This window comes from Lissotriton vulgaris, chromosome 9 (assembly GCF_964263255.1).
Source record: "Lissotriton vulgaris chromosome 9, aLisVul1.2, whole genome shotgun sequence".
Classification (NCBI taxonomy): domain Eukaryota; kingdom Metazoa; phylum Chordata; class Amphibia; order Caudata; family Salamandridae; genus Lissotriton; species Lissotriton vulgaris.
The window spans coordinates 417,022,898-417,036,578 of record NC_141697.1 but is presented as its reverse complement, the minus strand read 5'-3'; the positions used below and the strand labels follow the sequence as shown (position 1 = coordinate 417,036,578).

Sequence of the window (13,681 nt, the reverse complement as noted above, 5' to 3'; positions counted from 1 at the left end):
TTGCTGCTATTGTGCGTGTTCCTATTTCCAACTACATAGACACCTTTTTTCAACACTGTTCAAGCACATCCCGCCGTAGCCACATGAGTAGCTTACCGAGCACCTCAACCCCATGGTTCCGAGTTCGATCCTCCACCGGACCTTAACATTTTATTTTAATTTTAATTTTCATAGGAGTTTCCAGTCTTTCACCCACGTTTTTTTATTTTCACATACTCATTCCTTTATTCCACAAGCCCATTCGTTCTGAATGTTTAGTTATTTACATTGGCTGTATGCTCAGCCGATTAGGACACTGTGAAGCACTGCCGATTTAATCCGCACACATAGTGTTTCCCCCACCCTTGCTCCCACGTGACGATCACATGACAGCAATTTGAATTTAAAGAACGCGGCAACCCCTATGCTCTCGCCGGCGTTCCACGGAGATTAGGACCGGACCGATCTAACTTTCCGAATATAGTCAGGTTAGTTTTCACCGCCTCCCAATTTCGAGCACATTTCCGTGCATTCCAGCCCTCTCACGCTAATCGTGTTCTCTCATTTCACCTTCCCCTCTTGCAGATTTCACACGATCTTTTCCCCACCGGCATGTAAGTGACTCATTAACTCATTTTTTCACGTTCCCAGTATTGCAAACAAACAGCCTTGTTTTTCTTGCGCATTCACCATTGATATACTTGCAGGCAGCTAATAACAGTATTGAACTATGTTACATTGTCACGATGTCTGTATTTTTATTGTGATGTTTTCAGTTAATACTCACACTAATGTGCATGTATATTATTATTTTTTTAGTGTCTATTCCCTGATGAAGGGCACACCTTTAATGCCCGAAATGCATTGGACATGTTTAAAAAGACAATGCCTGAAGTAAATTGCTGAAACTGATTTTGAAGAGATTTGACTAATCAATATAAAATTGAAAAAATGAATCAGCAAATAAATTAAAGAACCACTAAGAACATTGAATGAAAGTCGTTTTCTTGACTTAAGGAATGACAAACATGTGTGTGCCTGCGAAGGGATGAGACTAGAGGTCCTCTAGCCTCACAGTTGTCATGTAATCAGGCAACTCTGCAATAGAGAGGATATGAAAATTGTTGAGTGGTATTGTGAACATACATATTCTAAGAATAGGAGGTTCAGAGTTCGATTCAAAGGTATTGATTAATTTTGATTAATTATGGACATTAGACCCAAGTTTCATATTCTTCAACATGAGTAATCTACTCTAAGATGTTATAATATTGTAAGAAGTCAATAAACATAGTCGACAAGTGATTAGACAATTCTACAATTGTGAGACTACAACCTTAGTCGAGTGGTATTGTTAATATACACTGAGAATAGGAGGTTCAGGTTTCAATTCAAAGGTATTGCTTTTTATTATGTCCCACAGTGAAATGTCAATGTATTTTTAAGTCTGTACAATAAACCTGTAAAAAACAGAGAGGTACCCCTTGTGTAGGCCAAGGGAAATAGGGTTATTCAACCTAGGTAAGAGAAAGAGTTCCCTTAAGGCACAGATAAAGACAGGTATAAAATAACGTACCTTATGACTTAACAAATACATACAACAAAATATGGAAAAGTTAAAAATTCATTTATTTGAATATATTAAAAAAACAATCAATAGGGATAACTAAACTAAATCCCTGAACTAAAACAAGATAAAATTGAGACAATACATATAATTGCGACCTGCACAATTACAAGCAGACAGAAAAGTTACAACATACAATTGTTGGATACAGGTTTGTATATTCTTTCTCCGCTCTAATATCACCAGAGTAGTATCACTACTAAATCAGCGTATCTATTATGGTGTTGGATACTTGAATTATACGCTTTAGGTTGCGTCGACGCGTTTCGGTGATAACTCCTTATTATGATCACCTTTATCAAGACATAAATTTTGTCTGCCAGAACCAGAGGGTATGTAAAATCGCCCCTGGGATAATATTGACTATCCTTTATAGGGATCACTTCACGTTTCCTAATTGGAGCGTGGGCTTCTGTAGTCGCCTTATACAATGCTGCTGGTAGTAGTATATTTCTGTTTCTGTTCTGAATAAATGCGATCTTTTGTTGTCCCCCTGACCATAGGAGACCAAGGAAAAATGGTTGTGTTGTAGACCATAAGTATTATATGCAATCAGGCCACAATTGCCATGTATAAATATAAATGTAAATATCACGAATTCTCCACTTCTGACGGGTTATGTTGCAGAAGGTTGCGGTTGTAATTCTCTTTTAGGCTTCACAAAGATAACCTAATGGGACGATATAAGCTTTCACAGTCCCTTGGTCATCGTGATATGGCCAAACATAATGAGAGTCTACCTAGTTAGTAGATAAAGGTTCTGCTCTCTGTGGGGGTCCGACTCGGTAGACTCTCATTATGTTGTGGCCTGATTGCATATAATACTTATGGTCTACAACACAACCATTTTTCCTTGGTCTCCTATGGTCAAGGGGACAATAAAAGATCGCATTTATTCAGAACAGAAACAGAAATATACTACTACCAGCAGCATTGTATAAGGCGACTACAGAAGCCCACGCTCCAATTAGGAAACGTGAAGTTATCCCTATAAAGGATCGTCAATATTATCCCAGGGGCGATTTTACATACCATCTGGTTCTGGCAGACAAAATTTATGTCTTGATAAAGGTGCTCATAATAAGGAGTTATCACCGAAACACGTCGACGCAACCTAAAGCGTATAATTCAAGTCTCCAACACCATAATAGATACGCTGATTTAGTAGTGATACTACTCTGGTGATATTAGAGCGGAGAAAGAATATACAAACCTGTATCCAACAAATGTATGTTGTAACTGTTCTGTCTGCTTGTAATTGTGCAGGTCGCAATTATATGTATTGTCTCAATTTTATCTTGTTTTAGTTCAGGGGTTTAATTTAGTTATCCCTATTGATTGTTTTTTAATATATTCAAATAAATGAATTTTTAACTTTTCCATATTTTGTTGTATGTATTTGTTAAGTCATAAGGTACGTTATTTTATACCTGTCTTTATCTGTACAATAAACCTTGCGTTATTATATGAAATTTAATCTGATAATCAACACTGGATAATCAGCTTTTTCATTATGATGAGGACTCAATATCAAATAGATGTAACACTACTACGGAGCTTGTTTACCGACACGTGGTGGTGGCCATTTTGAAACACTGCTATTTATAGGGTGCCCATTTTGAATAGCAGGTTGAAAACATCAGCAGAACAATAGGCAATAAGCCAGCAAAGGATTGTTTTTACTCATGCCTGGACCTAAATTTCCAGTCTCTTTAAATAGTATTTAGTGTTACAGGTCACTGTCCCAAGAGTAAAAGATCTTGATTAACAAAAGGATTAAGGAACAGCCCATTTGTTAACAAGAAAAGGTACTGAAAATTAAATTGTAGACAATAATTGTTTTTCATGATGTAGTTCATGCATGCCGTAGTTGGACTAAGCATGTACATTGTGAATATAAACAATTGGGAAATTATCTTTAGAAATGATTTCTCATGCAACGATAGTGTTGTAAGCATACGCACTGTGATTGCCTACCTCTTAACCAGACCAGGTTCCCAGTGGATACAACTACTAAATACAAGGGAGTAATATGCTATTTTAGTTGAGAGGTTGAGATTCCTTGACCACAAGAACTATCTGACTTGAGCACTTTCTGATGCAGAAAGATCAGGGTGCCTGGAGAGTGATGGAGGCATGTCCATCACCCAAAGAAGCCTGGCTCCATGACAAGTGACCAAATACCAGGTCAGTATTAATGCATCTTTCTTACATTACATTGGAATTTACACAGGGCAAATAATAAGGTACATTCTGCAGCCCCCTTAGACAGTGGCTTATCTACATAGGTTAGCCCTGAAAAAATAACCAGAAACAGTAGCAAACCAGTTCAGGAGTCTCATTGCAGCTAGTGAGATCCAGAAAGCACTAAAGTCATTGGCCAGTGGTAAAACGGTACAGGTGGCTTGCCAAGTGAGGTCTTCTGCACGTATGCTGGATTGTTGATACCCCATTTACTCAAGATGTGCATAGAGGCATGGGAGAGAAGTAGCTTCCCTAATTCCACAAAGAGGCATCAATAGTCCCTATTCCTAAGAAGAGCAGGAGAACCCACTGACAGAGCCTCATACAGAGCACTTTCGAAGATGAATCTTGATTCGAAAATTCTCAATAAGAGACTCCATCCCCATTTGACAGCGTTCGTTCATCATGATCAAAATGGATTAATTTCCACTAGAAATGCTGGTCTACATGTCAGGCATCTTCTATGGATAATGAACCAAAGACTGACAAAATGCTGCAATGCACAATGGTATTAGCCATGTATTTAGAAAAAATATTTGATTTGCTGAGTTGGTGTTTCCTAATTGAGGTGCTCAGGTATATGAACATGGGAGGAGCATTGATCAGGTGGATCCAACTCTTATATAATAGCTCCTCAGCTAGGGTACAAGCTGGGGGGGGGAAGCTATCTGTATCTCAATACGCTGTGGGACTAAACATGGTTGCACCCGTCCCTCATGCTCTTTCCCCTCGAAATAGAACCCTTTACAGAGCACCCAAGAGCACGAAACAGACAAGGAAAATCCTCTGACAGATGGTATACAAATGATCATGCTTCAGCAATCCTGATGGCAAGCAAAAGGACGTTTTGATTCTCAGAGGTGGTAAGCCTTCCCTCCACCCATTGTGTCTCCTCTGGTTGTCAGAGACTATTGGGTGCCTGGGGAAGAAGCCAATGACAACACGGACCAACACCCTACTCCATTCCTTTTTTACACCAATCCCTGGTGACTATTGAGCTTTCTGCTCCCTGGGGCAGAAAGACAGGTGGTAAACCCCCCAATCTGTCCCCTGAGTGAATAGAATGGCTGTCTGGTTCCGGGGGATGGGGTCTGCAATTCGGTGCCAGGACGGGCAAGTCTGCCCCCATTCTGTTTTTCACTTTTATACCTGCTGGTCTGGTGGGCTCTCTGACCTACTTCCACGATGGCCAGATAGGGTTTAAACACCCCAAACTGACCACCAGACTACCAAGAAAAAAGTGATCAAAGAAATGGGGTGGGGCAATAGACCTTCTTTCCATCTGTATCCACCGATGGACACCAGACAGTATATCTGTCCCCGCGCAGAGGCAGAATGTGGGGTTTATCCTCTCTCTGCACTCCATGGAAGTGCATGTATTTACGTGTTCTGTCCTCAGTACTTTACTTCTACCTTCACTCTGTCCACTTCCTCCCTCGCTTTGTGTTGCTTCCTCCCCCCACACTGAGCGGGGCATTTCCAAGCATGGGCCGCTGTGAAATCGGCCACTAAACTCCAATGTTCCTTTGAATTGAGAACAACTGCTTGAGGCGCACTTTGAAAACAGTGCTGTGTTTGTTTGTTTATGTGGGCTTCATTACAGCCACCAGAAAAGCACAGCAACTTTCAGCTAACTGAACAACAGCTGAGTCATTGCCCTTTAACATACCAGTGTTAGCTTCATTTTCGGATGTTTTGACTGTTGTGAACTTTTAATGTGCAAAGATTTAGCAGTCGGGATTGACTGCAGAGCTCATTGAAAAGTGACCTTTAAAAAACACACGGTGTGACTGAGATCTTCCTGCTTCATTTCTGTACCGATCAACATTGTTCTCATCTCCTACACTCACTATGGCAGGATCGCCCTGCTGGACATCGAGGGAAAAGCTTATGCCAGTGCAATCTTGAGGGACCTCACAGACTGGACGAACGCCGAAGGTCTCCTCCCATTCTGTCAAACTGGATTCAGACCAGGGTCCTCCACAGTTGATAACATCACTGCACTCTCTTATTTGGTCCACCATGCTCAGGCACCCAAAAGCCTCCCCTTATTCGCCTGCTTTATTGACTATTCGGCGGCGTTCGACAGGGTAGATCGTGCCATCCTGTGGAGAAAGTTGGCCCAATGGAACATCAATCCGGCCCTGCTGAGGGCGATCCAATCCTTGTACTACAACACGTGGGTAAGAATCAAACTCTCGAGGGACCACGCATCCACAAAGATCAACACGGACCGTGGCTTAAAACAAGGGTGTGTGCTAGCACCAATGCTATTTAATTTATACACAGCGGACATGGAGAGGGCCTTGTCTGGGGCGGCTCTGCTTATTCCAAAGATCGGCGGGACAAAAATCCACTTTATGCAATACGCCGACGACTTGGTGCTCTTGGATCACACAAGAACTGGGCTACAAAAGGCGCTGACTGCACTGGCCGCATACAATGAGAAAAATAAGCTGGTAGCAAATTCATCCAAGTCCAAAATTATTATCTTTGGAAAGTACCCAAAGAAAAAAACAGCAAAATGGAGGCTTGGCCACCTTCTGCTGGAAAGTACTCAGCGGTACACGTACTTGGGAATTTGCTTTCAGGAGTCGGGGCTCTCAAGCGCGCACCTAAAGACCATCCAAGGTAAAGGCAAAACTATAACTTACGGTATCTGCAAGCTGCACGCCTCCTTATATAGCCCGTCCACATTGGCCATCCAACGAGTACTCAAAGCAAAATTAATGCCCGCCCTAAATTACGCGCTTCAAGCATTTCCAGGCAAACTGCATAAAGAACTAGAAAAAATCCATTGCAGAGCCTACAAGAGACTATTCCATCTTCCGAGGTGTACCAGAAACACTCTTGTCCGCCTGGAGTTCTCACTTAATCAGCAATATCTGGAAGAGTTGGCCGCCCTAAGTAAATACTACTTCTTAACAACGACGGCAAAGGAGAACACTCTCAAGGCAACGTTGAATTGCATCTTCAGAGAGCCAGGGAATCCCAGGTCAGCCACTCTCAAGGCGGCGAAGGACCATCTCAATCTCGCCATTGAGTCTTGGAATCCGGAACTGGTCAGCTATACGGCCATCAAACACTCCATCAAAAAACAAGTGCGGGCGCAGTCAAGAGATCTGGATCTGGAGTCGCTGGCAAAAAAAAGATCTACACGAGTCCTTGTCCTTACCACATATCCTGCACAATCCTAAATACCACCTTAAGCAGGCCGTGGGCCGCGCAGCCCTTGATAAGATCTTAGCGTATAGACTACATCCGCTGCCTCTTAAAGAACTATATGCTTTTGGCACGGCCGGCCCAGGTGCCCGGGAATGCAGGCACAAACGTGAGTCTTTGGCTCATCTACTAGTCTGCTGCCCGGCCCTGCGCACGGCCCGCAGCCTCCACCTTAGGCCAATTTTAAGACAATCAGGAATCCGCACTGCAAAGGAGGCGACCATCTACCTCTATACCTTGACAACGGTAAAGTATATGGCCTCCTTCGGAAAGTTCATCTACCAGACACGAACTCTAGTGAAGGCCACGGAGGGCCTCTGTTCACAGAGACCTTGTTGACCTATGCCTCAACATGATCCTCATGCTCCGCAATCCCGCCCCCTGGGCAGCAGAAATTACTTTGGTTTTAACTTTTGTAATTTTATAAACTTCGAATTATGTTTTTAATGTAATGGTTTTCAGTATCCAAACAATAAAGAATTCATTCATTCTATGGCAGGCATGAACAACAGACACAAATTAACAGCTGTGGCTGGAAGTTTCGCATAGACTTAGAAACAACTGCTAATTAGTGCACATTTTTACCTAGTTGTACGGGTTTAAGAGTATCAGTACAATGCTCTCAAGGGCAGGCCTTCCCTCCATTAAATATTTTACTTACATGTAACCAGTATCTCTCAAAGGCATTTAAAGACTGGTTTTAAAGACTGGTTTGAATTAACACATTGCATCAATTTATTTTTTTGTGGTTCTTTCTCACATGCTGTGTCAATTAGCTGGCAAATTTCCATCTGGTGAGTTCCTATACTACCCTCGTCTCTCACCCATCACAGGGGCAGGGTGCCAGACTAAATAGGGTTTGAACCAATACCCAACTAGAGCTCATCCAACAGTTGCTCATCTGCCTTTTGGAGCCGTCGAGAGCATGAGAGGGCCTTTGGACCGAACCGCTGCTCAAAAACTGGAGTATATGAAATCTGGGCCTTGAAATATTGTGTAGGTTCTGCTCAGGCCTCCCACCTGCACTGCTCTTCTGCTGCTTTGTTTACTCATTATGCCTATTTGTAAAGCAGTAGGTGCATGCCTGCCTTCAAAAAGGTGCACATCTAATGCTAATGTCCCCAACTTCTATACTTGGGAGAGGTGTGGCGCAGCAGCCAGAGCAGCTGCATCCGGACCGCGGTTCGATCCCCGGCGCTGGCAGCAGGTCAGCATCATGTGACTCTGGGCATTAGCTCACTTAATCTCCCCGCTTGTGCTATATAAATTCTTCAATACAATATACAACAATGTTTTTCCTTTAAAAATATATTCTGCAATGTATCAAAGGTGTGATTATATGTATGCCTTTATATTAGGAAAGGTGTAGTGAACATTGGAATGTGACCCAGAGGTCCCATACAGGTACAATCACAGATGTACAACAGCTCCTCAGTAAACTACAATTTTAGAAAAGATGTAGAGGCACCTAATAGACTTGCAGTATCTCAATCAACTGATGGAAATAAGAGAGAAGGTCCCACCAGGACAGAAGAAACCCTTGAGGGCAGTGGACTGACAAGAGCCAAGACGTCCAACTCTATGACACAAGAAGGAACAATCAGAATATAGCAATCAATCAGCTAGCTACAGACGCAAAAGGAAATTCATCACACCTCATGGACAGCTCTTGCAAGGCTCGCATGCTAACTGCGTGAGATTGACAAGAGAAGGCCTAGTGTGGACCACAAGCTATAGTTATTATGGGTACCCACATGTAATCGCCCTTGCCAGCATTTGGCACGACGAAATGGGGCTCCTGGGCAGTTGTGAATATTTTAGGTTTCTCTGTTTGCAAGACATTCCGTGCGGAAAATACAAATGTCCTTCATTTACTGGAATTTTCAGTGATGAATCAAACAAAAGAAACTCCACATTTGAAGGACAAATTAATGTGCCTTTATGCTACCCTTAGATTTCTGGTTTTGCTTTCTGTGAGCAAAAATGTTGTTGTCTATTATAATTTTAATAAGATGTACACTCTTTCTATATCAAGAGATGTCATTTATTTGTGGAGAGTTAATCTGCATACTGTTGAAACCTTCAGAAGGCTGTAGTCAAGGTAATGCCTATGTATGAATCATGGTCAGTAGCTCAGTTACTAAAACATGTGGCTTAGAAATTCTAACATACCTGAAATTCACTAAACTGGCAAAATATTTCAATCATAATCTGCTGGGATGGAGTATCAAAGGGCAGGCCGCAAAGGTGATAGGTATGCCCCCTCTCCCCCCACCCACAATACCTTAACTGTAGCAGCCATTAACCTGAAGAGATACATTTGTTTAGCGTAACCATGAATAAGGTTAAAGGTGGTCTTTCATATAAATCTATAATCTCACTGTTTCGCAGGGGTAAACATGTAAGGTCCTTTTCAGAAGTACCATCAAATTCTAGCCAAGATTGTCTGAGTTGGGAATTTGTCAGATATGAATTTGGATATAAATAGGGTTCAAACATATTTTCTGTAAAAAAAAAAACTAGGTAATAACCGCACACAGTACCCAAGTGAAATAAACATCTGACAGTAAACATATAGTGAATAGTTACCTGGTCTTTTCTTTTTTCTCCTCTTCACCTTAATGGATTTCACAATAAGCTCCTGATCAAACTCTTCAGTGCTGATTGTGCTGAACCGTTGAGAAGGGGGTGGGTCCTCTCTTAAGACTTCCGGCGCTTCATAGTCCCCAGCTGCAGTTGAGCTAGAACCGCTGTCCACTGAATTGAGTGAGCTTGTTTCACTTGCTGCATTGTATCCTCCTCTCCTTAGGTCACCGCTCCCAGAGTCCTCCACCTTTTCATCAAAACTAAGGCTTTGCAACTGAATTTTCTCACAGAATATACCACATTCTATGTCGTTTTTCACAGACGAAGGCACAATATGTTCACCATCACCACCGGTTGAGATGGTGTGTGGCACAGCAATAAGTGAATCTTGCTTGAATTGGGTTGAGTGGGTTTCCAAAGGAGAAGCAGGCCTGGGTGATGGTTTTAGACTCATTGGAGACTGTAATTTCGTATTACCATCAAAAGCTGCCAACACAAAAAACAATTCAGTGTCTCTTTACCACACGTTTATGCGAAACAAGTACAGGGCATGAAAGAACAAGAGGGTATAAATAATTCTATACCAGGCTCTAGTTTCAGCAAGAAATCATTTTATTTATGCCACATTCATTTAAATTCAAAACCTTCTTTAAGTAATGAACATACCCAAACACGACTGATTCAGAAGGCCATTTTTAGACAGGGGATTACCACAGGCCCCAGCAGCGTGGGGGTGCTTCCAACACCCCAGCACCCCCCATCCTTCAAGAGGAACCCCATTCAGACTTGAGGGGCCCCTCATCATATTCTGCAAGGGGGCCCATCATTTTTCATTAGGTCACTGTTTTCAGACTATCAAAAACCCCAAACATATGCAGAGACTTTATGTTTCACATGTCCATGCTTGAGTGGCTCATCCAGACTAGATTTTGCTTTTTGCATACTGGGATATGTATTGTCCCATTATTTAGTTTAGATCTCTTTTATTGATTTTCAAGACAATATGTCAACATACAAGCCAACGTGTTTCATGCCTATCAAATACAATCCGACACAAGGATCATTGCTTTTGGCAAACTTTACAATAACAGAAAGAACAAACACCCCCCCTCCCATAGCTTCGGTTGAGTATTCTTCTGCGATGGACGTCCATGATTATATGAAAGATGACCTTTTGGGAAGGGGTCTTACTGAGTAGCAGAAGTGTCCGAGGCTGTTTGCTTGGGTGGGTCTGCTAGTCGCAGCAATCTCAGGTATTTAGGGCAGGTGAGTTGCGTGAACTCGGATGTCAAAAGTTTGAGAAAGGGTTCCCACAAGTCGTGAAATGAGGTGCCCGGGTTTACAAGGGACAACAAGATTTTCTCCAACCCCAGGAAACCCCATAGCCTAAGGTGCCATCATAGTCAGGTTGGGTACTGTCGGGGTACCCCAAGGAGAGAGAATATTTTGTATGGCCGCCCCCAGAGCTAGTGCCATTTGCTTACCCCTCTGGGATTTAAGTGGAAAGGTGACTGGGTTTGGGAGGCACAGGAGTGTATACACCAGGAGGTGCGGAATTTGAGTGGCAAAGTGAGTGTCAATGTCATCCAAAATCTGCTTCCAATAACCCACTAGAGAGGGGCATTCCCACAACAGATGTGTGAGGGTACCTAGCGAACCACAAGCTCTCCAACAGAGGGGTCTACGAGCTGGGTTACCTCTGTGAAGACAGGGAGGGGTCAAATACCAATAGGTGACTACTTTTGTGGCCGTTTCAGTGGAAGCTACATTATGCGCCGTGCGGCGGACCCTATAGTAGACGCCCGACCACTCCTTCTGCGTCAGAGCCAAGCCCAACTCCCCCTCCCTGCGTAGCTGGCCCAGTGTTTTCCCAGTGGTGTGTCGCGTGAGCAACCAATTCTCGAATGATGTAAGATATCTCTCAGCACCTTCCCTCACCTCGGAGTGGAGCACCCAGTGTCTGATCTGTGGCTCCCGTACTGAAGATTTACTATTCTTAAATTAGTACCTCAGTACTTTATGGGGCGGAACTATGGGGCTTTTCAGATTTAACACCCCTGATTGTAGCCCAGAACAAGTTTGTGAGAACTCTACTTTCCCTCCCTCCATTGACCCCCCTGTTGCCTCTCTATCTTGATTTGGGCTGCAACCAGTTAGAGGATATCGCTCGTTTTAGACCTGTGGTACTTTGGAGAAAATGATGGGCTACTCCCGAGCTGTCTCTGTATGCCCGGGCACTGCTTGAAATCAGGCAGGCCAACACCTCCTGTAAGATCTCCTGGTTGAGAAGGATTGAAACCACCTTGAGCGACATGGGGATGAATGTTATATGGGAAAACCCTGAAGGCAACTCTCTTCCTTCAAAGAAAGAGTTTAAGACAGCCTTTTGGAACATGAATAGGATGAAACTTTTTTCATCCACCATGAGTCCAACCTTGACGAGGGACTTCCTGGAGAGGAAACAGGAGTACCATTACAAACCTTATTGGGATTATATTACGGTATCACTTGACAGGAAACTGTATCATCAATACAGAGTGGGCTCACTTCCAATTAAGACTTTTACCTGCAAATGGCATCCTCTGAATGACGATAAATGGAACACGTTCATTGCAGAGGGAAACTATACCACATGTTCACTTTGTCTGTCCAGCCTATAAAGCCCCTCGATACAGATGGCTCAAACCAATCTGTCTAAACCTTGGTACTAGGGAGGGTACCGAGGCACTAAGGATTCTAAAGACAGACACAAGTGAGCCCATAACAATTGCCCTAGCTAAATTCTTGGGCTGGATGTGGGCCATTCGCAGCAAAATTGCCAAGGTTCGGAATGTAGCTAATATGTAAAGGGTTAATCCTCTCACAATCAGGCCATTGTAGTCATATTTAAATATTTGTTAGTTCCCAGGATGATATTAAAAATGTTCTTATGTAGTTGATTTTATAATTTTTCACCTTTTTAAATGGTAATATGAATGTATAGCAGGAAGGATTAACTTATGGTTTTATGTGAATTATTCATACTGGTTTTATCAATCTTAAAATATTTGTATGGATAAGCTGCTATAAACCTTACTTTATGGTGGAAATTAACGGTCCACAATATGAATTTATTGATGTACTGCTGTCTTTCATGATTTGATAATCGAAATAAAGACCTAATAAACGAAACGAGAGTCAATGTCATCCAAAATCTGCTTCCAATAACCCGCTAGAGAGGGGCATCCCACAACAGATGGGTAAGGGTACCTAGCAAACCATAAGCTCTCCAACAGAGGGGTCTACGAGCGGGGTTACCTCTGTGAAGACAGGGAGGGGACAAATACCAATAGGTGACTACTTTTATGGCCGTTTCAGTGGAAGCTACATTATGCGCTGTGCGGCGGGCCCTATAGTAGACGCCCGACCACTCCTTCTGCGTCAGAGCTAAGCCCAACTCCCCCTCCCTGCGTAGCTGACCCTGTGTTTTCCCAGTGGTGTTTCTCGTGAGCAACCATTTCTCGAATGGTGTAAGATATCTCTCAGCACCCTTCCTCACCTCAGAGTGGAGCACCCAGTGGCAGATGTGTAAATAATGATATCGTTCTGATTCGGGCGTGCCCTGGTCCCTGCGGAAGTCAGAGAAGGATCGTGGCCCTGTGGTGTCAAAGAAGTTCCCTATGGAATGCAGGCCCTCCTCAGTTCAATGTCGGAACCTCACTGAATCTAGCCCTGGGGTAAAGTCGGGATTATGAACTATGGGTTTGATCGGGGACAGGACGGTCGTAAGCCCTCTAGAGGCAGTGAACCTGTCACAGGCTAAAAGAGTAGGACGAGTGACTTGGGAAAGGTACAAGTTTCGATGTCTCGCCATTCGGGTAAGGAAGGGGACCCCCCACAAAGGCTGTCCAGCGAGTGCCCAGTCCATGAACAGCCAGTGTGGCTCGGACTATGGGCAAGACCATTTAACCAGCACTCATATTTGAACCACCACCCAGTAGGTCTGCAAGTTGGGGACACCCAGACCTCCTTCAATGGGATCCT

At 43.2% G+C, this 13,681-nt stretch overlaps 1 protein-coding gene across 2 annotated transcripts in view; it reads right to left on the bottom strand.

Annotated features, from left to right (window-relative positions):
* Window positions 1-13,681, bottom strand: part of TECPR2 (tectonin beta-propeller repeat containing 2) — a 626,110-nt gene that overhangs the window by 387,092 nt on the left and 225,337 nt on the right. For both annotated transcript variants that reach the window (XM_086937834.1, XM_086937835.1), the window contains exon 9: window positions 9,662-10,144. In XM_086937834.1, the coding sequence (XP_086793960.1) occupies window positions 9,662-10,144 (483 nt within the window). The remainder of the gene's footprint in view (window positions 1-9,661; window positions 10,145-13,681) is intronic.